The 23,814-nt window shown below is 42.7% G+C and overlaps 1 protein-coding gene across 3 annotated transcripts; it reads right to left on the bottom strand.

Annotated features, from left to right (window-relative positions):
• LOC100739707 (signal-regulatory protein beta-1-like) lies at positions 7,903-23,277 on the bottom strand. 3 transcript variants are annotated; one of them, XM_013985186.2, is made up of 6 exons: positions 23,114-23,277; positions 20,879-21,244; positions 12,516-12,830; positions 9,386-9,697; positions 8,720-8,831; positions 7,903-8,351 (listed from the first exon to the last, which is right to left on the bottom strand). In XM_013985186.2, the coding sequence occupies exons 1-6, from the start codon at positions 23,184-23,186 to the stop codon at positions 8,321-8,323; spliced, it is 1,209 nt and encodes a 402-aa protein (XP_013840640.1). In that variant the 5' UTR covers positions 23,187-23,277; the 3' UTR covers positions 7,903-8,320. The 3 variants fall into 3 exon arrangements, with proteins under 3 accessions (XP_013840640.1, XP_003483969.1, XP_013840641.1); XM_003483921.4 differs by having other exon boundaries at positions 7,903-8,287; XM_013985187.2 differs by lacking the exon at positions 9,386-9,697 and having other exon boundaries at positions 7,903-8,287; positions 23,114-23,272.

Below are 23,814 nucleotides of genomic sequence, written 5' to 3'. Positions count from 1 at the left end.
TAAATTAATTTAGGAGTTCTTGGGTTATCAATGGTCTTTAAGGTCACTGGCCTAGACGAGAGCATCAAAGGAGAGTATGTGGTTGTTAAGAGCAAGGAAGCTTGAACTAGACTGTCTAAGTTGATTTTCTTTTTTACTTTTTTTTTCTTTTTATGGCTGCACATGCAGCATATGGAAGGTCCCAGGCTAGGGTAGAATTGGAGCTGAAGCTGGTGGCCTACACCACAGCCACAGCAATGCCAGATCTGAGCTACGTCTGTGACCTATACCACAGCTCATGGCAAAGCCAGATCCTTAACCACTGAGCAAGGCCAGGGATTGAACTGCATCCTCATGGTTACTAGTTGGATTCTTAACAACGGGAACGCTAATAGTTTCAGTTTTAAAGATAATCTCTAAGTATGGTACGATGAACTAATTTTTTCAGAAACATCTGTGAATAAATTGCTGACGTTGCCTTATCATCCCCAAATATTTGTGTGTATTTCCTAAAAATAAGGACTTTCTCTTACTTTGTCACAATACTTTCCAAATCAGGAACATTGAAATGTTACTATCATATTATCTTCAGATCTCCTACCAGTTTGCCAATTGTCCCCAAATGTCTTTTGTAGAAAATGATCCAGTTTCATTTCATTGTCACATCACTTTAGTTTTCTTTAATATAGAACAATTTCTCTTTCCTTTATGATCCTGACATTTTTGAAATGCACCAGCCAGTTTTTTTTTTTTTCGGTAGAATATCTCTCCTTTTGATTTTTGACACTTCCTTTTGAGTAGAGTCAGGTTTTGCATCTTTAGCAGATATATCCAGAAGCGATGCTGTGTTTTTCTCATTGTGACCAATCAGGAAGCACAGATTTAAATTCATCTCATTACAGGTGATTCATTTTGATTGCTTGGTTGAGATGATATCTGTCAAGAGATTCCATTATAAAATTATTTTTCTCTTTGCAATTAATAATCATGTCACTTGAAACATTTTTTTTCTTACTTTGATTAAATCTAATATGAGCACTTGCCCCCACTAAGTCTGGGCAGGGTGAACACTAGCAATTTTTCATGGATCCCCAAGTAACCCCCTCCCCAACCTTGGGATATATAAGGATCGTGGTTCTTGGTGCCAAATCTTTGGCATGCACCTCTGCACCCTGTCTCTATGTCCTGACACCAGAGTGATATTGCAACCTAGCAGGGTGCAATTTTCTACAAATCACTGGATTCACCACCCACCCACATGGATGATGCTTTTGGGCCCCTGCCCTGCCACACCCCCTCTCACCTGGGTAGCAGATCCCCTTCTCTCCCACTCATGTGCAGTAATGAATTTCAGTGGTATAAGCCCTTTCCCAGCCTCAGGAGATGGATCTTTGCTAGACCATGCCAGTTATTGCAGCCCCAGATCTCTCCTCAGTGATTGGTTGTATAATGGTTAAGTCGGGTTATGTGTTGAGATTCCGGCCAATCAGATGTAAAAAGAAGTTGGATGGAGGCTTCTAGGAAAAAATTTCCACTAGCTGATTACATCTGTGTACAGACAGTGGATTTGGTAAGAAACTTCCTATAAATGTGAGTCTAATACTTTCCATCGTTAAAGCATCATAGGAACTATTGTCAGAAGTTTCAGAGCTTTAAGTTCTGAGAACTGGATACAATATCACATGATATGAAATAGCCCTCTACATGACTTGTTTGCCTCTTCCCACAAATGTCAACATTAGTTCTATCTGGGAAGTGGAAAATAATGAAGGCTCCAAAAGGTTTTTTGAAATTCATTATTTTCCCTCTTCCACCATTTTAATAATGAAAGAATGTTGGAAATTTGTAATAAGGCTGGTTGTAACTTTGTCATTTTTTCTCTTATAAATTTACTGGATATAATTAACCTAACATAAAATCCTCATACCTTATAAAGTGTACAATTCAATGGTTTTGAGTGTATTCATAGAGTTGGGATGCATTGAATTTTACGCCATAGACTTGCAGCTGTAGTTATAAAATGTGCCTGTTGGTGTCACTGCTGAGATCTTACTGATGCAAAATTTTGACTGATGCCTTCACCTTAATGTGGATTGTTTTATTTTGACAAAATTAGATGGTAGATCAGAGTAATGCAAAGGATATTATCATTGCAGAAATAGAGGATACATTCACCTCTGAGTTTCAAAAGCTGATATCTAGATGAAAGATGCAAAAGTTTGGAAAAACTCAGGCTCTAGTAGAGGCAGCTCATCTCCCCCCACATTCCAGTTACCTTCTCAAACTAGATGACATTGCCCAACTTGTGGGAAGGATGAGGGGAGCTGGAGAGAACCAATACTGGCGGAGAACCGAGACCTGCTTTTCAAACCCCAGGTCCAGTTTGGCTTAGAGAAGGGTGGTAGAGTCAGGAGAACATACGCCTTCCTTCCTGATAACATGGTTTTCAGAATTCCTGTTTCCAGCTTGGCTTGGCAACAGAAATGTGGAACTGAGTGTGTGCTCTTCCCAGGCGAATGGACCAGAGAGCATTTCGCAGAGATTCCGGGATCCCAGAGTAGCCAAATTTTCCAGTGTGCTTAAGAGGATTGTGGGTGGTGCTTTAAAGGAGTGTGAGCAGAGCTGAAATCGAGTGGTTATTGGGAAGCTGTGAGACCAGGAAGACACTAGTGTTAGAGGCACCTTGTGGATCTGTAGTCAAGGGCAGCACGAGGTGGATCTGAACAAATGCCTGCATGGGCTAATATCACAAAGGCACCTTAACACCACAGAGGATGGAGAGGATGAGGGGGATCCTGACTTGATGGAAGAGGTTATGATCCAACTAAGATTAAATCCGTGGAAAGGGATCTTAGAATAGAAATCATGTTAAATCATGGAAAAAATTTAAAATGTAGCAATTTTGCACACATTGTAGTGGTATTGTTTGGTATTAAGAATTGCATTGTTTGAACTTGATCATGTCACTTAATATCTCCAAGACACCAACTCCCCAATTTGGTTTGGAGAGAAGTTGAATTAAATGGTATCAAGAGATCTTCCAGCTGATGTCTCTGATTTTCTCAACTATTTACCACCCACTTTTTTTTTTTGTCTTTTAGGGCCACACACATGGTATATGGAGTTTCCCGGGCTAGGTGTTGAATCAGAGCTGTAGCCGCTGGCCTTAGCCATAGCCGAAGCAACATGGGATCTGAGCCACATCTGTAACCTACACCAAAGCTCATGGTAACGCTGGATCCTTAGCCCACTGAGCAAGGCCAGGAATCGAACCTGTATCCTCATGGTTGCTAATTTGGTTCATTAACCACTGAACCACAACGGGAACTCCTTTCACTACCCACTTGTGAATGTCTTCCTTATATGTTACTCTCTTTGCAGTCCTTCCCACAGTGTCCAGGGAGCATAACCAGGATAGCCCCATGTGACAGGGGAAAGGGGGACCTCCCAATTCCTGCAGAGATTATATAAAAATGCAAAAGAAAAACATAGGTACCATCCTGTCATCCTGATAAATGGAAACATTTTTGTCTTTCTGATTCCCCTTCCAATCTATGTATACATAAGTAAGTACTCCTTTTGAACCACAGTCTGGAGATTACATTGTATCCTAGGGCTTTGGAGAAGCAAGAAGAAAGAAAAGGTAAATGGATATTTCAGCTCTGCTGCTTGGCTGCCCTGGCAACCAACTTTCAAGACCTAATGACTCTAAAAATATCTCTCCAGCTCCAATCCCTCTCCTGCGCTGGAGACATATATGTCTGTCTGCCTACTCAACATCTGCTCTAGGATGATGAACAAACATTATGTTTAATGTGTTCAACGCTGAAACCATAGTTTCCATCACCAGCTTATTTTTCCACCTGACTTCCCCATCTCATTCCTCTGCTCAACCTAGCCTGGAAGCCATTCCAATTCCTCCCTCTCCATGAACGTTCACATTCAGTCCTCAAACATGTCTCATCATTTCTCTCTTAAACACACCTCACATCATCAATTTCTCTCCATCTCTGCTGGCACCGCCATAGCTCAAGCCACCCTCACTGCCTCCTGCTTTGTTGCAGTAACCTCATATCTGAACTTTCTAACTACTTGTTGCCTGCCAATCTACTTACGGCACAGGTGTCATGGTGATTTCCAAAATTGTAAATTAGATGTAATACCGTATAAATTAGAACTCTCTGATATCTTTCCATTCTTTGAATAAGATCCATAATCCCTACCATGGCAGATAGTCCTGTGTGATTTGGCTCCTACCCATTTTTTCATCATTTTTCCATGTCCTGTTACCCTCAAATTCATGTTCCTCCACCCTCTTCCTCTTCCTTGAACATTCTAATTTCCTTCAGACCTTAGGGCTTGGTACAGTGGGCTATCTGTAACAAGAGAGTATTTTCTCTAGGCTATTGCAAATTTCAGATATGCCTTTCTGGGAAATAATTCCTTCTCAGAAGGGCTTCTCCATTTCTAGAGCCTCTTTTTTAAATTTTATTTTCCCACTGTACAGCAAGGGGGTCAGGTTATCCTTACATGTATACATTACAATTACAGTTTTTCCCCCACCATTTCTTCTGTTGCAACATGAGTATCTAGACATAGTTCTCAATGCTATTCAGCGGGATCTCCTTGTAAATCTATTCTACGTTGTGACTGATAAGCCCAAGCTCCCGATCCCTCCCACTCCCTCCCCTCCCATCAGGCAACCACAAGTCTCTTCTCCAAGTCCATGATTGATTTTCTTTTCTGAGGAGATGTTCATTTGTGCTGGATATTAGATTCCAGTTATAAGTGATGTCATATGGTATTTGTCTTTGTCTTTCTGGCTCATTTCACTCAGTATGAGATTCTCTAGTTCCATCCATGTTGCTGCAAATGGCATGATGTCATCCTTTTTTATGGCTGAGTAGTATTCCATCGTGTATATATACCACATCTTCCGAATCCAATCCTCTGTCGATGGACATTTGGATTGTTTCCATGTCCTGGCTATTGTGAATAGTGCTGCAATGAACATGCGGGTGCATGTGTCTCTTTAAGTAGAGCTTGTCGGATAGATGCCAAGAGTGGGATTGCAGGGTCATATGGAAGTTCTATGTATAGATTTCTAAGGTATCTCCAAACTGTTCTCCATAGTGGCTCTAGGTAGCAGCCTCTTAATTTCCAATTCCTATGGAGATCTCCAGCATTGCAATCCCCATCATTCTGTGCACCCTTTTATTTTCTTCAGATCAGTCATCACATTCCCCTTCTTCCCTTCCTGCTCTCCCTCCTCCCTCCCTCCCTTCTGTCCTTCCTTCATTCTTCCTTCCTTCCATTCATTCTTTATTTCTCTGTCTTTCCATCTTTCTTCCTTTATTTTTTTCTACCTTTTCCCTCTCTTCTTCCCTCCCTCATTTGTTTTCTGTCCGTTCTCCTAATACAATAAACTCCTCAAATGTGGGGGCCGTCTGTACCAATGTTTTCTCTGTGTTGAACACAGTGCCTGTTACATAGCGTGAGCTCAGTAATGTTTGCAGAATAAATGGAGGCATAACCTCCTTCAAGAAGAGGAATTGTTTGTGTGGCAGCTCTGGCCTGGGCTTGCTTGGGACATGATCTATTTCCGTAAAGGGAGAAGGGATCTTCATGCCCAAGCTGGGAAGCTCCTCTGGCTGCTTCATTTTATCTCTGATTTTAAGGTCTGGGACACCTGCGACATTCACCATCAATTTCCTGAAGTATGATTTAGGGATTGAGGACTGTCTGAAATTTTTGAGCAAATGTTCTGGAATGACCATTCTGATGTCTGTGGTGTATGGATGGAGATTTCACAGTGAGACACATGAGGAGGTTATTGGAGTGATCTAGGTGAGTGCTGATGAGGGGTCTGAGCAAATGTGAAGATGAAAAGGAGGGAAGAGAATCCTATAGGACTTGGAGGCCTAGGGTGGGTAGGACCCAAAATGTGAGTTGGCCAAGTTGGACATGTGCAAACACTGTCTTTCTACAGCCCTGAGAAGAAGCATATCTTTAAATGTTGCTCTGTGGGCACTTTGCTTTGCTCTTCTTCGGCTAGTCCTGGAGAGAAGTGAGGCAGAAGGAGACTGGGATGAGGATGTTGAAGCTGAAGCTGCGCTATTGTGAGTAGAAGAGAAGAGGAGAACAACATATGAGAGGTACTGGAGGCTGGGCTCAGCTCCTCCATCTCTGTGACTCCAAAGGTTCAAGGCCACAGTGAAACAAATACCACAGATGCCTATTTCCTTTGGACATATTTATTCTCTTACAGGGGCCTTTCTCCAGAACTTGGAGTGTATTACCTCCTCCATGTCTTCACCAGGGTCATTTTGGGGCTCATGTCTAACCCTAGTTCTGCTTCTGAACCATCTTTCAAACCTGGCAAAGCACATGCGTTCCTCCCTTCTGTTCCACTCAGAGGCATGGAGTGGGCTTTAGTGTGAACAGCAGGTATGAGAGGCCAAGAAGAAGTAGAATGAGGGTGGGGTCAATATCTCCCTGTCTGTCTCTAGAACTGTACGCAGTGTGCCTCCTTGAAACACTGAGCGAGTTCCCTTGTGGTGCAGTGGGTTAAGGATCCAGTGTGGTCACTGCAGTGGCTTGGGTCGCTGCTGTGGCAAGGTTTGCTGGAGACCACTGAACTGCTGAACTCTGCAGAAGGCAAATATCTGTGACACAGGGTTCTTTAAATATAGCAACAGTAATATTTCCTGGGTGGTGATAGGATTACAGAAAATCAAGATAGAGGTGAGTTCATAGCTGGGTTAAATCTGAGTTTCTTGGTTCTGCCGTTTGACACCTTAGTGACACTAAGTTCCTTCAAATTCCTCATCTGTAAAGTGGGGAATGGCACCCACCTGTGGGATTGGTATGAAGATGAAATAAGATACTGCATGTGAAGTGCCACATCCATAGTGGCACCAAAATTATGTTTTCCTCTTTATGTAGAATTATCATAGTAGGAAATTTGGGGCTCTCTAAATAATGCTCTTTGTTTATTTTTTCCTTTGGATCTTAAATATATAAAATTGTATTTAGTCACAACTATTGTTTCATGATATCCTTATCATTGATCCATGTACACTTTTATTAATATATTTACCTATCCATCCATCCACCCATCCATCCCTCCATCCGTCCACCTATCCTTCCTTTTTCCATTGCTCCCATCCTCCCTTCCTTCTTTCCAATCTTCGGCCTGCAATATATATATCTATTTAGATACAAATTCATCGATCTTTTATTATTCTCTCCATTTATTTTTTGGTGTAAAATGATGTAAACATTGATGAAGCCACCACTCAGACCAGAATCTCGAATTCTGATATGACCTACACCTACCTGTGCGTGCCCACCATCCTCATTCCTTGGCCTTTCCCCACTTCAAAGCAACTACTATTTCATATCTTTGGTTCATTCATCCTTTTTGAAAAAATATGATTTTATCATATATCATACTTTATAAAATATTGGGGGGCTTATGCATATCTGATATTTTTGTGATGATTTATCCATATTAATGTGTGTAGTGGTATTTATTTATTTATTTACTGTGGCAAATCATTTCATCCTGTGATTGGGCTTATTTGCCCATAATTCTGTAGGTGAGCATTAGGATTGTTCTCAGGTTTTGCTAACCTTGAACCATACTACCATGTATATATTTGTGTACATCTTTTGGTGTACATGTACCAGAATTTGTTTAGGCTAATAGGAAATACCTGGTTATAGGGTATATAAATGTTCAACTTAAACTTTCCAGACTGTTTTCCAAAGTAGCTGTGCCAATTTAAATGCACATGATCAATGTAATAAAGACCCAGTTGCTTCTATATTTTTGTGGTTTCAGTAGGCACAAAATGTCATTTGAGTGTGGTCTTGCTTTTGCTTTTTCTGATCACTAATGAGATTGCATATCTCTTTATATTTATTGGCAATTAGTGTTTCCTTTATTTCCATTAATGAAGAGACTGTAAATGTCTCATGGAAGTTGGGTGCCCATAGCGAGTTTTCCTTGAGGAGCTTGGAAGGTGCCTTCAGGGTTGCAGGTATGGTTCTCCCTGGGAGCCCGTTCTGCCTCTGCTGGGTTTCTTGCTCAGGATCAGGTGTTTGCAGAAGCTTCATTCCTGGGTAGGGTATGAGAGCCTACCTCTCACTACTGAATTTCCCAGTCGAGACTCTCACTTCCTCTGGGGATACAGGAGACAAGGAGGGGCAGCCAGAGCTGGACATATGTCAGAAGGCGGATGAGGCAGAAGCTGGGGTAGTGGCTACTGGCATTTCGGCAAGTGGTCCTCCTGGATCAGCCCTCCTGAATAAGACAGGAAAGGACAAGGGTTCTATGTCACTGAAGAGGGTCTTGCTGTGCTCGAGACCTGTAGAGGAAGCAGGGATCTGGGGCTGAAGCCTTTGTTCTTCTCAGACCCCTCCCCAGAGACCACATCATCAGTGTTCTCTCCATACCACCTCCCACTCTATCTCCCTCATAAATATCCTCTAGCCACTGCCCAGGTCAGAGCAGCCTGCATCTTTGTGCATCCTTAGACTAAGCTGGGAGAGGAGGAAGGTAAGATTGTAGGAATTGGGGTGCAGCTCTCAAGGACCCTCTGGATTCAATGTACCTTCGAAGTAGAGGAGACTCTACTTTGGGAGGGAACATCTTATGGCTTCTCCTTATAGTACCCCCTGTCATCCTGGAGTCCCACCCAGGGAGCCCAACCCTTATCTTGGGTCCCCCATTTACCTGGAAGGGAGGCTCCTCCCGAGGACATAGATGATGGAAAATATAGTCAAGGGAAGCAACTTCCAGACAAGCAGGAGGACGGTCCCAAAGAGAGAGCTGGATGCTATGGCACCTGGTGATGGGAAGATATCAGGATGAACCCTTCTTCCTATTCCCATCACTCAACCACCAGGCAGGTTCAGTCCACTCTGGACTCAGGTACCAAGATTACACCTTGGTCTTGGAGGGACTCACCTCACTCTCTGAGCCTCAGTTTCATAACCTTTAAAATGGGAATCATAGCGTGCTCTTTAGATCATTTTTGTATCAAATAAGAGCACCCAGCAAAGTACCTAATATGTGCTCAGTAATTGTATTATCTGAATGGATTTGGGGAGGTTGGGTGGGATTTGGTGAAAGATATGTGTTACGTTGGTGTTTCACAAGGATATCTGGTAAAAGGGATGTGTCATCAGGGTACAGCAGTGATTACTGCTGTTTGGAATCCACAGCATGTAAAGGTGGCTATATTTACTGTTTCATTTTAAATATGTAGAAACTGAGTTTCAGAAAGTGAAGTGACCTTCCCAAGATCACACATGACTAACATGGTAGAGCCAGCATTTGAACCTGGCCTGTCTGTCTCCAGGTTCAAATCTTTAGCTGCTTTGTTATTCCCCTACTCACCCAAACTTGTTTGCTGTTCTGTAAACTCGCTCAGCTGGAAGCTGGTCTGGACCAGTGTCTGGGCCTTGTACGACACTTGACAGGTGAACAGACTTTTGTCCTCTGAGATGCTGACCAGATTATGACTGTCTTGGCTGAATGTGCCATCTGGGTTCTTGGTGGGGGTCAAGTCTTCACAGGTCCTGAAGCATCCTTTCCTTTCCTGCCAGGTGATTTGCATGCTTTTGGGATAAAACCTCTGCACGTGGCAGGTGAGGATGGCCATCTGGAGGCTTGGGACATGGTGTGCTGATATATTTACTGTGGGAACAACTGAAACAACAGCCTTTCCTCCATTACTTATTCCTTCATGCAAAAGATGCTCAAGGAGCACCCATACCTTTCTAGGCATTGCTGTCAGTTCTTGGGATACAGCAGTGAACAAAGACAGTTAGGAGCTCCCTCTCTTGGTGGGGGGCAGGAAGGGAAGAGCAGTTACCTGACCCCCATATGGGTTATGAAATCCTGTAGGGACACCTGACCTGGTGTGGAGGTGGGCGGGTAGGGAAGGATTTTTGGAAAAGTGCAGATATATGAACGATGAATATGCATGAACTCTGTATGGCTGATTGCATTTTCCACAAATGACTACAACAGCCCACCAGGTCATCCAGAACCTCACCACTCCTGATTGGCAGGGGAATACTTCTGCTCCCCTGGAACCTGGGCAGAATTTTGTGACAAGGAACAGAGTTCAGTGGAGGTGACATTGTATGATATCTCAGGATGGGTTATAAAAGTTGATGTGGCTTCTACCTGGGAATCCTGAGACATTCACCTTTGGAACACAGCCAGCAAGGTACAAGAAGCCCGAGCCAGCCCATGTGGAAAGACGATAAGGAGAGGTTCATGTCAAAAACCAAAGCCCCAAGCTCACAGCAGCACAAGTGGTCAGATGTGTGAGGAGTGATGGAGCCTTCATGTGATCCCAGCCTCTGAATCATCCAGCTGAAGTCTTAGATGTAATGGAGCAGAAAGCCATCACTACAGGCCCTGTCTGAATTTCCTAAACCACAGCATATGTCAGCAATTTTGAAGATTTGGAATAAGTTTAGAATATAGGAATAACTTTGGGATAAAGTATGCAGCCCTGGTAACTGGACCATTAGGCAAAGAGGCTGGAGGAGGGCAAGAGGAAGGTGGGCGGGCACTGAGGTTGGCTGTGTGTGGGAAAGTGCATCTCAAGCAAAGGGAAGGGCATCGGCAGTGGCCTTGAGGTGAAGCCTAGCACATTCCAAGGACAGAAAGGTGACCCTGGTGAGTAGGGGCAATGTAGATGAAATGAAGCCTAATTCATAGCCACTTTGAAGACTGTCTATACTTACTGCTGCTGCAGGTACCCTGGGGGCCCATAATGACACCCTAAAGAGTAAATACAGAGATTGTTTCATACAATCAACTGCCATATCCTGAACCCTCATATGACTCTTTCCTAAAATTGCACAGTAAAGCCAGACCCCTCTCCTGCCTCCTGTTTCTCAATTCTCCCTTTCCATCTTTACCAAAAAAAAAAAAAAAAAAAAAAAAGCTTTTCTCCCATGTATCCTGAAACTACCTACGGTGCATTGCACGTGATATAAAGACGTTGGGACACAAAAATAAAAGGACAGTTCAAAATTCTCTGTCCAGAAAGCCTGCTGTACTCAAAGCATCACAAGCTCTTCCATCTCCCACTGAACCGCCTTTCTGATATAACTTTGTTATTCTAATAATTATGTTACAATAATTTACCATATATCTAGATTGTTTTGATCAATTATGCACTTTAATCCAAAATATTTTTTAAACAGTTAGACCCTTAGTTCCTAAGGAAAAATCAAATAAATTTAATTTATAGACTTTTTTGGGTGGTTCTCTGTGTTCACATAGTTCTCTATGATATGTTAATGTTCTGGTCCATAAAAGAATTTCACATATAAAATATGCTATCCTAAGATAAAGTTCTCCATAGGAATTAGAATGGAAATGCGAATTTAGGAAGAAAAAGGATTGATAAAAATTCTGGTTATGAAGGATGACTTTGTCTTGTTTGTCGAAGTGGGTGATGGTGGAAATCAAATCACTATGATGTTATTTTTCCATGGAATATTTCCAGAGTGATGTAACATTTGTGATACCCCAGGAGTTATGTCCCAAGTGACTATTTAAGCACATGTAGAGCAAGTTGAGATGCAAAGTCTGACGTTACAGTAATAGGTTTGTCTTTATGAGGTCACAGCAAGAAAGGTGGGGGCATAGCATTTCCTGCACTGTTCTCTCCCTTGGAGCCAGGGTGGGTTTCAAAGGTGGTGTACTGGCAGCAAAGCAGTGGAGACATGGCGGTCTGGACAAGGGTTTAGGAGTCCATGCGGAGGGTCCAAGTGGGAGAAACTTCCTTGCTGTGGCCTAGGAGCCCTGTGTGGTCTGGTCCCCGTCCTGCCTTCCCGGTCATGTCCTTTATCATGCACTTCTTTTCTCACTAAGATCCACCACTTGTGGGATCCCCTCTGCTCCTCAAGTGTGTCTTATGCTTCACCCCACTGCACCACAGTGTCTTGCACATTCCGTTTCCTCTACCTGGAAGGCTCTGCTCTGCTTGGCTGACTCTTTTTCATCTTTCATGACTTGGCTTCATCATCACTTCTTCAAAAAGGCATTTTCTTGTCAACTAGATGTCTGCTGTTTTCATCTATTTCAGTACCCTGTTCTTTTCTATCCTAGAAAATGTCACAAGTCATTACTTCTTGTTTGATGGGACTCACAGGACTGTGAACTCAGTGAGGAAAAATCAGGTCTGTTCTGTTTATCATGGAAGCCCCAGTTCCTAGAATAACGCCACCACACAGCACATAATCAATTAATACTTGTTAATGAATGAATGAATGAACTCCTACCTCCCAAATACAATGGAGGGAAGAAAGCTCCGAAAGAAAAGGTCTTGATCATGGCATTAAAGGAAATAGGATGGTCACATAAGATGGGTGAACTTGTACCCACCTCATGTGGGTTTTGGCGAAGAATGAATAGGAAGATTCAGGTGAGGTGTTCCAAACGGGGAATAGGTAGAGGTCACTTAGGTTTGGCCATGTGGGTGTGTAGGTGGGGTCCTTACCTTGAAGGAATGTGGAGATATTCAGATGGCCACTGAGGGGGTGCTGCAATTCACTGTGAACCACTTGGCAGGTGACCCGGGAGTAGAGTGAGGTCAAGGCAAGGGTCACCAGGATGTTGCTGATGATGGTGTAGGAGAAAGCTTCTCCAGGTGGGAGGATGCGGCTCTGATGGGCTGGAAGCTCCATGCCATTTTCAAACCATTTGAGAGATATATTTTGGGGAAAGAAGCCAGCTGCTACACAGGTGAGATTCACTGTCTGGCCAGGGCGGGCTGGGTTGGAGGAGGCAGAAATCTTTGGAAGAGATGGCTTAGCTTTGATCAAGGCAAGATGGAGAGAGAAGGGAGAGAATGGAAGATGACAAGTTATTTTCTACGGCAAAACCAGCCCTTATGGTTCATCCAACAAGAACTCTCCCCACTGCATCTCAGGTTCAGTTCTCATATTCATTTTTTATTATGACTCTTTTTTTTGTGTGTGTCTTTTCGCCTTTTCTAGGGCCGCTCCCGCGGCACATGGAGGTTCCCAGGCTAGGGGTCGAATCGGAGCTGTAGCTGCTGGCCTATGCCAGAGCCACAGCAACACGGGATCCGAGCCGCATCTGCAACCTACACCACAGCTCATGGCAACACCGGATCCTTAACCTACTGAGCGAGGCCAGCAATCCAACCCACAACCTCGTGGTTCCCAGTCGGATTCCTTAACCACTGAGTCACGACGGGAACTCCTATTATGACTCTTCTTATCATAACAGTTTGTCTGCTGGTCTCACTAACTTGCTTCTCAACCTTTGCATCTACAGTGAAGTACCAGGCTGTGGTGATCATGCGAGCATGAAGATTCAACCATGTCATTCCTTTTCCCTCCCCTTTCTTTTCTTCCCCAAAGTACATTGTGTAAAAAGTCATCTAAGGTGTGTAGTGGAAAGTACCAGAGTCGTAACTTGCTTTTCTTGCAAAAATTAGAGGTCAACTACTTTTAAACTACTTTAGTTGATTATTTGGACATTTCTCTCTGTGTTGCTAGGTAACCTGCTTATATTATTATTTATCTCTCAGTGTTATGTATCATGAATAGACCTACTATGGGAGATAGTGAGTTAGCTCTCTTACATCTGCCTCCATCTGCCATTCACTCTTCCATTCACATCCTTCTAGCATGGATGCATCCAACTCTGATTTTATTAGGACTCAGCACTTATATCATTATGGCCAAAGAAGCATTGTTCACAACTGGGTCATATAAGAAGTCATGATTATATTTCCTTTCTTTTACAGCTTTTCGTTTTCCTGGAAATTAAGTTTCTCATTCTTTTCATTGGTTTAATTTTCTAGAAACCTACGAAAACTTCATTCCTCAAATCCTGCCAGATGGGTATAATTCTTCCCAGTATTTTTGAAAACACTATTACAGTGGACTTCAGTTTGGGGTACATGTATACCTGGAAATGCATAAAAAACTTTGCAGGGGCTGTATAGGCTTGTATTAAAAAAACTCGTTGTTTATCACCATAATTTGTAAAAACATAAAAATAGGAAGTACTCATCATTGAGACTTTAACAGTTAGCCAATCTTGTTTCATCTTTACTGCCCTACCGTCTGTTGGATTATCTTAAAGACACTGCTAATCATTTCACTCACAATTACCTCAACATGTATATCTAAGAGTTAAGAATTCTTTTTTTTTTTGGTCTTTTTGCTATTTCTTGGGCCGCTCCCGCGGCATATGGAGGTTCCCAGGCTAGGGGTCGAATCGGAGCTATAGCCACCGGCCTACGCCAGAGCCACAGCAACGCGGGATCCGAGCCGCGTCTGCAACCTACACCACAGCTCACGGCAACGCCGGATCGTTAACCCACTGAGCAAGGGCAGGGACCGAACCCACAACCTCATGGTTCCTAGTCGGATACGTTAACCACTGCGCCACGATGGGAACTCCAGAATTCTTTTAAAGAAGGTAATAAAATGCCATTATCAAACTTAAAACTTCACAGTAATTCCCTAATGTCATCTAATATTTGTCAGCATTTAAACTTTCCTGTTTGTCTCCCAAATACCATTTTACAAACAGCTTCTTTGAATCAGGATGCAAATAAGATCCATATGTTACATTTTGTTATTATGTCTTTTAATATTTTTTTGAGCTAAAGGAGTTCCCCCACCCTCTTATTTTTAAGAATTATTTGCTGAAAACACCCAATCTGCAGGACAAAACCTGCAGAATTTCCCACATTCTGGCTTATGTTCCTGTGGTGTCATTTAACAAGATCCTTTCTCCCTGTATTGCCAGTAGATGGAGCTAGAGGATCTAGTTGATTAGAAGCAGGTTCATAATTTTGTCAAGAATCCTTCATATGTGGTTCTAACAACTTCTGTCTGCATTATGTTAAGAGGCATGTGATATAAGGCTGTCTCTCTTTTCATGGTGTTCAGATTGACTAGTGGCTTTGGGTGCCACCAACTCAATCCATCTATATAGAGTTCTCCACTAGCCCAATTTTTTCTTTTTTTTTCATACTCACATTGTCCCATCTTTGGAAGCCTCCTTTAAATTAGTTCCTGTGGAGTTCCCAGTAATGGCTCAGGGGTTAACAAACCCAACTAGTATCCATGTCGACGTGGGTTTGATCCCTGGCCTTGCTCAGTAGGTGAAGGATTTGGCATTGCTGTGAGCTGTGGTGTAGGTTGTAGATGCAGCTCAGATCCCGTGTTGCTGTGGCTGAGGCGTCAGCCAGCAGCTGTAGCTCTGTTTTGACCCCTAGCCTGGGAACTTCCATATGCTGAAGGTGCAGCCCTAAAAAGACAAAAAAAAAAAAAATTCCTGATTCATTTTACATAACTTCAATTGACATTGCTTCCTTGCTTCTGTATAAAAAAATACTCCAAGCTCATTTTGCTTGGACATTTCCTGTTCAAGATCTGGAATCAGTCATTTCCCTATGGAGCCTTGGTTCTTTTTAGTGTTATTGCTATTTAGAGATTCTAATCTATGTACCAGTGGTGTTCATTAACTGGGTTGCTACTGGGTCATTTGATGGGCAGGGGGGTTAAGTTTGTTTGTTTGTTTGTTTTTGAGAAAGACAATTGAATGGATTAATGCTCATAGTTCTAATTAAATTTTAATAATGCAGTTTTTAAACTCTGTATCTGGTTCTCATACTGAAAATCCCAGTTTCTAAGGACATCAACACAGTTATTACTTATTTACTCCCCTAACCTTTTAAAATGTAATTATTTGGAGTTCCCGTTGTGGCCCAGTGGTTAATGAATCCGACTAGGAACCATGAGGTTGCGGGTTCAATCCCTGGTCTCGCTCAGTGGCTTAAAGGTCTGGCGTTGCCATGAGCTGTGGTGTAGGTCGCAGATGCGGCTCAGATCCCAAGTTGCTGTGGCTCTGGTGTAGGCTGGCAGCTACAGCTCCGATTAGACCCCTAGCCTGGGAATCTCCATATGCTGCGGGTGTGGCCCTAGAAAAGACAAAAAAAAAAGTATTTATAGATTAAAAGTTGAAGTATATATTATATATATGTACACACACACACACAATTTCTTTTTTAAATTTTTTCCCTTAGAGGTTATTACAAAATATTGAGTATAGTTCCTTGTGCTATAGAGTAGGTCCTTTTTGGTTATCTATTTTGTATGTATATGTTAATCTCAAACTCCTAATTTATCTCAGCCTTTCTCTCTTTCCCTCGTGGTAACCGTAAATTTGTTTTCTATGTCTGTGGTCCATTTTTGTTTTGTAAATAAGTACATTTGCATCTTTTTAAGATTCCACATGTAAATGATATCATGGTATATGTCTTTGTCTGGTTTACTTCACTTAGTATGATAATCTCTAGGTCCATTCATGTTACTGCAAATGGCAATATTTCATTCTTTTTTATGGCTAAGTAATATTCCATTGTAGATATGTTGTATATATTATATACATGCCACATCTTCTTTATCCATTCATCTGTCAATGGATATTTAAGTTGCTCCCAAATCTTGGCTATTATAAATAGTGCTGCAATGAACATTGGGATACATGCATCTTTTCTAATAATAGTTTTCTCTGAATATATGCCCAGGAGTGATCCCTACTTTTTGTTCTAAAGAAATTGATTGAAAATATGTATGGGTTTATTTCTGGAATCTTTGTGCTGTTCCATTGATCTTCTAGTCTATCTTGATGCCAGTAGTTTACTGTATGATTATGGTAGCTTCATAATAATTCTATGTTCATGAGGGATATTATCTAGTTTTAGTACCAGAATAATGTTGGCCCTAAAAATTTATTGGGAAGCATTACTTCCTCTTGAATTGTCTGGAATAATATATATAGAATTGTTAGTATTTCTTCCTTAAATGTTTAGTAGGATTCCTCAGTGCAGTCAGTGTGTGGTCTGGCCTACTGATTGTTTCTTTCTTTCTTTCTTTTTTTTTTTTTGTCTTTTTCTGCTATTTCTTGGGCCTCTCCTGCGGCATATGGAGGTTCCCAGGCTAGAGGTCTAATTGGAGCTGTAGCCACCGGCCTACGCCAGAGCCACAGCAACTCGGGATCCGAGCCGGAGCCGCGTCTGCAACCTACACCACAGCTCACGGCAACACCGGATCGTTAACCCACTGAGCAAGGGCAGGGACCGAACCCGCAACCTCGTGGTTCCTAGTCGGATTCGTTAACCACTGCGCCACGACGGGAACTCCCTCTTTCTTTCTTTTTTTTTCCCCTAGGGCCACTCCTATGGCATATGGAGGTTCCCAGGCTAGGGGTCTAATCGGAGCTGTAGCTGCCAGCCTACACCAGGGCCACAGCAACGCGGGATCTGAGCCCCATCTGCAACTTACATCACAGTTCACGGCAACGCCGGATCCTTAACCCACTGAGCGAGGCCAGGGATCGAACCTGCAACTTCATGGTTCCTATTCGGATTCGTTAACCATTGCGCCACAACAGGAACTCCTGATAGTTTCAATTGCTGTGTCTTTTAGTTCATTAATTTTTTTCTCAATGTCTTACCTCCAATTAATCCCAACTCATCTATTTTCTATCCTAATCATCTGTCTTTTCTGGTTGGTTTTCAAATGATTCATTTTTCTCATCATAAATTTTTCTCTCATATTTTCCTGCCTTTTTCTTGCCTGGTCATGTTTTATTGCATACCAGATGTTGTGAGTTCCACTTTGTTGGATATTGGATATTTTGTATTGTATTAAACGTGCTCAAAATTGTTTTGGGAATGGTTAAATTACCTGGAAACAGTTTGACATTTTCATACGTTGTATTTATGGTTTGTGGTGCTGAATCACAGCATTTTTTAGCGTACAGTTAATTCTTTTTTTCCTTTTATATTTATTTATTTATTTTAAGGCTGCACCTGCAGCATATGGAAGTCCCCAGGCTAGGGGGTCGAACCAGAGCTGTGTCTGCCAGCTTATGCCACAGTCACAACAATGCCAGATCTGAGCCACATCTGAGATTATGCCACAGCTTGCGACAATGCCGAATCCTTAACCCATTGAATCTGCATCCTCACGGACACTGTGTTGGGATCTTAACCCACTAAGCCACAACGAAACTCCTAGAGTTTATTCTTTTACCTCTACTGCAGCAGAACCCTTTGTATTCTCCCAGATACACCCAAATTATGAGATTTTCCCCTCAGGTTGATGAGAACAGCACTGTTCTTGGTCTTAGGTGGGCTCCAGAGTTCTTTCCCTCAAGGTCATGCTCAAGTACTTTGGATTTTGCTCTTTGTGTATCTCTCTCCCCTTTGGAGCTCCACTGAAAATTCCACCACCTTTCCCTCCTTGGATTTCTAGCTCCTTCTTATCAACTCGGGAGCTCTCCAGGCTCCATCTGAGTTCTCTCTTCCTGCACGGTGGTCTGCAAGCTTTCTCAGCGTGTAAGCTGGAGGCAGTTTTGGGTCTCACTTCATTTGTTCCTTATTTCCCAGAGATCACCCTTGTTTGTTACCTGGTAACCAACATCTTGTCAACCATTATTTCATATAGTTTGCCTAGATTTTTAGTGGGTAAGTAAATCCAGTCCCTATTACAGTTTTGGTGGAAGTTGACCTAATAATTTAATTTAATTAAAATTTGCTACCGTATATGTGCTTGTCCTTTCTCCTATATCTTCTTACTATCTTTGTTTGTATATATGAAAGTTTTTGATTTTTGTTTGTTGATTTTATAACTTGCTAAATTACTAAATTATCTTATAGATTGTAAAATTTAATGTTGATCTCTTTAAGTTTTCCAGGTGCCATAGAGTTTTTCCATTTTCTTTATAATTCATTTGCTTTTTATTGCTTTCTTCTTTTTAAAAGCATTGGCTTATGCTTTAATGCAATGTTAAATAATATTGGAAATGGTGAGTAAGAGTTTGTAAATGATTTACTATTCTAGCAATTTTATCTTTTTGAGATGTCCTTCTTAAAGCCCCCAGTCCTCTTGGTCTGGAATGACCCTATGGCCATTCCTATGCCTCCTGCACAGCTCCTATCTTGGGATCTCCAATCTCCTGTTCCTGCTTCCCATTCTTGCCTTTTTTTTTTTTCTTTTTACAGCCACACATATGGCATATGGAATTTCCCCGGCTAGGGGCCGAATTGGAGCTGTAGCTGCAGCCTATGCAATAGCCGCAGCAACAGTGGATCCGAGCCTCGTCTGTGACCTGTGCTGCAGCTTGCAGCAATGCTGTATCTTTAACCTACTGAACAAGGTCACAGGTTGAACCCACATTCTCATGGAGACCACATGGGGTTCTTAACCTGCTGAGCCACAACAGGAACTCCTTACCTTGTCATTGTTTAACTCCTCCTGGTAAAACAAAAAAGGTGAATGAAATGTAGTTCTAGGAACTTACAAACTTGACAAATTGGCTGCATGTAGAATTTTAGGTTGGAAATCAGATTCCCTAAGAATTTTGAAGGCAGTGCTCCTTACATTCTAGTGTTCAATTTTGTCCTTGGAAATTTCTTGCTGATCTCATTCAAATTGCTCACATATAATTTGCTTTCTTGAAAACCGTGTGATCCTCTCCTTGTCCCCAAATACTACCTGCCGTTATCTTTGTTTCTCCATGATCCTAAGATGCTAAACTTTTAAAGAGTCAAAAAGTCTATTGATGTATGTTGCTATGTTCCTATTAGAGTAAATTTTCAAACTAATTTTTCAATATCAAAAACATTATACTCATTTCTTTGTCAACCAACAGGCTTGAACCAATCGCTCTGCTTCCCAGGGTTTCCTTTAATGGATGGATAATATTCAGAGTTTTGCAGGGTTGGTCTTCAGCCATGATTCTATTAGTCAGGACCAAATCCAAGAATATGCAGGACTTATAGAAATCCAGAACAAAACTTAAGAAATATAAAAATTACATATTCTACATAAAAACATGATATTTAGGATTTCCCTGGTGGCCCAGCAGTTAAAGATCTGGAGTTAGCACTGCTGTAGCTTGAGTTCAACCCCTGGCCTAGGAACTTCCATTGTGCCATGGGCGTGGCCAAAAAAAGTGATTATAATTTTCTGCCTCAATAATTCTATTAGTCTTTGTTTCTGTGTAATATATGATTCCGTGCTGTTAAGAATATATTTTTAAGTCTGATTAGTTTTAAAATCCTGAAAACTGACAATATACAGTAATATAACATTTCTTATGTTACAGGTACTCTTCTAAGTACCTAACATTTATAAACACATTTAAATTTATAGTCCTCACAACAAATCCACAAAGTAAGTACAGTTTTTTTCCCCTCTCTTTCATTTATTTATTTATTTATTTTTTTTATTAAAAAATTTTTTACAGCCGCACCTGTGGCATATGGAAGTGCCTGGGCTAGGGGTTGAATCAGAGGTGCCGGTGAGGCCTATGTCACAGCCACAGCTTGTGGCAATGTGAGATCGTTAATCCACTGAGTAAGGCCAGGGATTGAACCCACATCCTCACGGAACTACACTGGGTTCTTAACCCACTGAGCCATGACCAAACTCCTTTCCCTATCTTTTAGAAGAGGATATTGAGGGACAGAGTATTTTAGCAAGTTAATGAAGTCACACAGCTTGTTAATGGCAGAACTAGAAGTTGAACCCAGGCTATTTGGACCTAGAGTCTATACTTTTATCTGCTTTGTTTATAAGTCTTTTTCGTGGCCTTCAAAACCTGCAACATTATAAAGGGTTAGGATTGTACTGATGTGTCCCTGAGATTATGTTTACTCTTCTTTTTCCTGTGACTTCTCACTGTCCCCATCTTTTATCCTCAAACTTGACCCAAGGGCTAACAATGCAGGAACCTTGGGCTAAAAGACTGGAGGTTGTGATTGTTTTAAAACAGAGGTCTGCGATTTCAGAGATCTGGACTTACTACGCACAAACAGCCGGGTGCCTGGCCCAGACCTAAACTCCACGTCCGCAGGGCTCTCTCTCCGGAACTTCACACAGTAGTGGGTCCCGGCGTCTGCTGGGGTGATGTTCCGGATGCGGATGGAAAAGTCCTTGTTGTCTCTCCTTGTGGCATCTGAAGCATTTGTTACTCGGGGGGAGTGGCCCCGAGGATCTCCTTTGAAATCGTAGATTAGCTCCCGGGCTGGTCCTGTCCCCTTGAACCACTTGAAGGGCCCAATGGGGATCAGGGAGGTCGCAGTGCAGGGCAGAGTGGCCGTCTCTCCAGCTGCGACAGACACGGACCTCTCAGGCTGAAGCACCTGCAGCCCCTCCTCACCTGCTGCTCCTGGAGGGAAACACACAGCAGTTCCAAGTCTCCTGCCTGGCCCAGGGGACTTCTCTTGAGCTTTGTTGAAACTGAGAACTTTAAAAAGACACCCAGAACTGGAGCCAAGGGGACGCCTCTGGCCTGGGGAAGCAGGCCGATGTGGGCACATAGCCTGACTCCAGCACTAACAAGCCTGAAGATTCTGAGAAGCCCCTTCCCTTTTATTTGGTTTCCTTTTCTATGAAGCATGATGGATCATTCCCGTTTTTCATGTCTGCTGTGAGTTTTAAATGAAGACACTGGCTTGTCAAGGACCCAGAGTGAATGTTGTAATGCCAGAAACAGTGAGATCATTTTTATGCGTTCATATTTGCATTAACTAAATCCCGGAGGGAATGAGTCAGAGCTTCTATAGAAGCTGGTGTGTGCCACGCATCACTTGAAACACTTGAATATATTAACTAATTTAATATAATTAGTTTCCTTAATTTTCACCATAATCCTGTTAGTAAAGAATTTTTCAACAAGACAACAGGGGCAAAGAGAAGTTACTAAACTTCTTCTTCTTCCTTTTTTTTTTTTTGCTTTTTAGGGCTGCACCATGGCATAGGGAGGTTCCCAGGCTAGGGGTCAAATCAGAGCTATAGCTGCCGGCCTACTCCAGAGCCACAGCAATGCCATATCCGAGCCGCTTCTGCAAACTACACCACAGCTCACGGCAACACCAGATCCCTAACCCACTGAGAAAGACCAGGGATCAAACCTGCAACCTCATGGTTCCTAGTCAGATTTGTTACCACTGTGCCATGACGGGAACTCCTAAACTTCTTACTAAGCTTCTCTGTGTTTCTGCACAATGTCAAACATGTTATAAGTGATGGAACTTGAATTCAAACACTGGCGTATTGGTTTCAAAATATATCTATGCTTTTAACCACTTGTAGGTTGACCTCTCAACTAAGATGATAACACTGCTGGGAAGGGAGGGGTGTCTCACCAGCCTACCTGGGTCTGGGGTCATATCTAGGGAAATGAAAGTGAACAGGCAGGTATAATCCCCATATTAAGAATATAATCCTAAGAATCTGAGATTCTCGGAGACTTAACAGTCTAAAAAGTACCACGTGCCAGTTTTTTCTAATAGTTCTACGTTGCATTTGTAGTTGTGGTCTATCTATCTATCCATCCATTTATCTTCATCTCAGTTTAAGCAGCCCTGATTCCCAGGTTCTATGGTCGTTAGCAGGACAGAAGGCTCACTTGTCACATCTCCACCTCCTCCCTAGGATGGTACCCATTCCTTCAGGTAAAGCCATTGAGGATCATGGATCTTTCACAGGGTGTCAGGGATATGGGAGCTGAGGAGTGACTAGGAACCCCTGTCACTGAGAAATGCCTGGGTGGACTAAATCCTGTCTGGACCTGCACTGGAGAGAAGTAGATCTCTGTAAATAATAAGAATGCTGGGGGAGGGAGTTCCTGTCGTGGCTCAGTGGAAATGGATCTGACTGGCATCCATGAGGGTGGAGGTTCAATCCCTGGCCTCGCTCATTGGGTTAAGGATCTGGCTTTGCCATGAGCTGTGGTATAAGTCGCAGACATGGCTTGGATCTGGTGTTGCTGTGGCTGTGGTGTACCTCCATAGGTGACAGGTGAGGCCCTTAAAAAAAAAAAAAAGAATTCTGGGGGAAATTGTTTAGGATATCCTTGTTGTAAAGGAGAACATTTAGAAAAATATTTTGAAGAGAAAGAGACAGAAAAGAAAGAGGCCTTGGAACAGAGATCCATTGGCCTCGCTGCAGGTGGGGGGATGGTACCATTGCCAAACTCAGGTAAGCATCCTTGCACAGGGGTATCTGAGGGTGGTATTCAAGGCATGGTGCTCACCTGTGAGTCCCAGCAGCAGAGGCAGCATCACGGACGGCAGAGGCAGGTTGGACGGGGAGGCAGGGACAGGCATCTTGGCTCCTGGAACCTGCTCTTTCTGAATGTTGTCCTAGAGAGCCTGGAAACTCTGTGCTCCGCGGTGAGAAGTGAAGCTTCCGTCTCCCTAATATAAGAGGAAGTGACTATGATGGGTGGCAAGGGCTGTGGGATTTTGGCAGTTCCTGCTTCTAGATCATGAAAGAGGAATCAGACACAAAGTAAGAGATTACGGCTCTAAGGGTTTCACAGTCTTGTGGGAGAGTTCAACAGCTGTGCTCGGTGAACTGCACAGCTGCTCAGAAGGAGAGCCCCTGGAAATGAGGCCTCAAGGGAGGGGGGCCCTATTCTTCCCACTTCAGAGATGTCACTGATAAAATTGAGCCACATCTAATGGGAACCCTTGGCTTTGAGAGTGCACTGCAGGGGCTGCGGCTTTGGGTGAGGTTGTGGCTTTAGATCTCTGGAGAGGAAGCGCGGCTGTTGTTGTTTTAGAGGATGGAGGAGGGCTGTGAGGGATGGGGAGAGGCCTCAGCAGGTTCATCTGCAGGGAAAACATTACAACCAGATCACGGCCGGAGGGGAAGGGGAACCTCTTTTGTTTGTCTTGGTCTGGGGCCAGCTCTGGTCAGAAGGAGGGGTTGATCAAGGAAAATTCTTACATC

This window comes from Sus scrofa, chromosome 17, assembly GCF_000003025.6.
Source record: "Sus scrofa isolate TJ Tabasco breed Duroc chromosome 17, Sscrofa11.1, whole genome shotgun sequence".
NCBI lineage: Eukaryota > Metazoa > Chordata > Mammalia > Artiodactyla > Suidae > Sus > Sus scrofa.
This window is presented reverse-complemented; position numbering and strand designations above follow the sequence as displayed.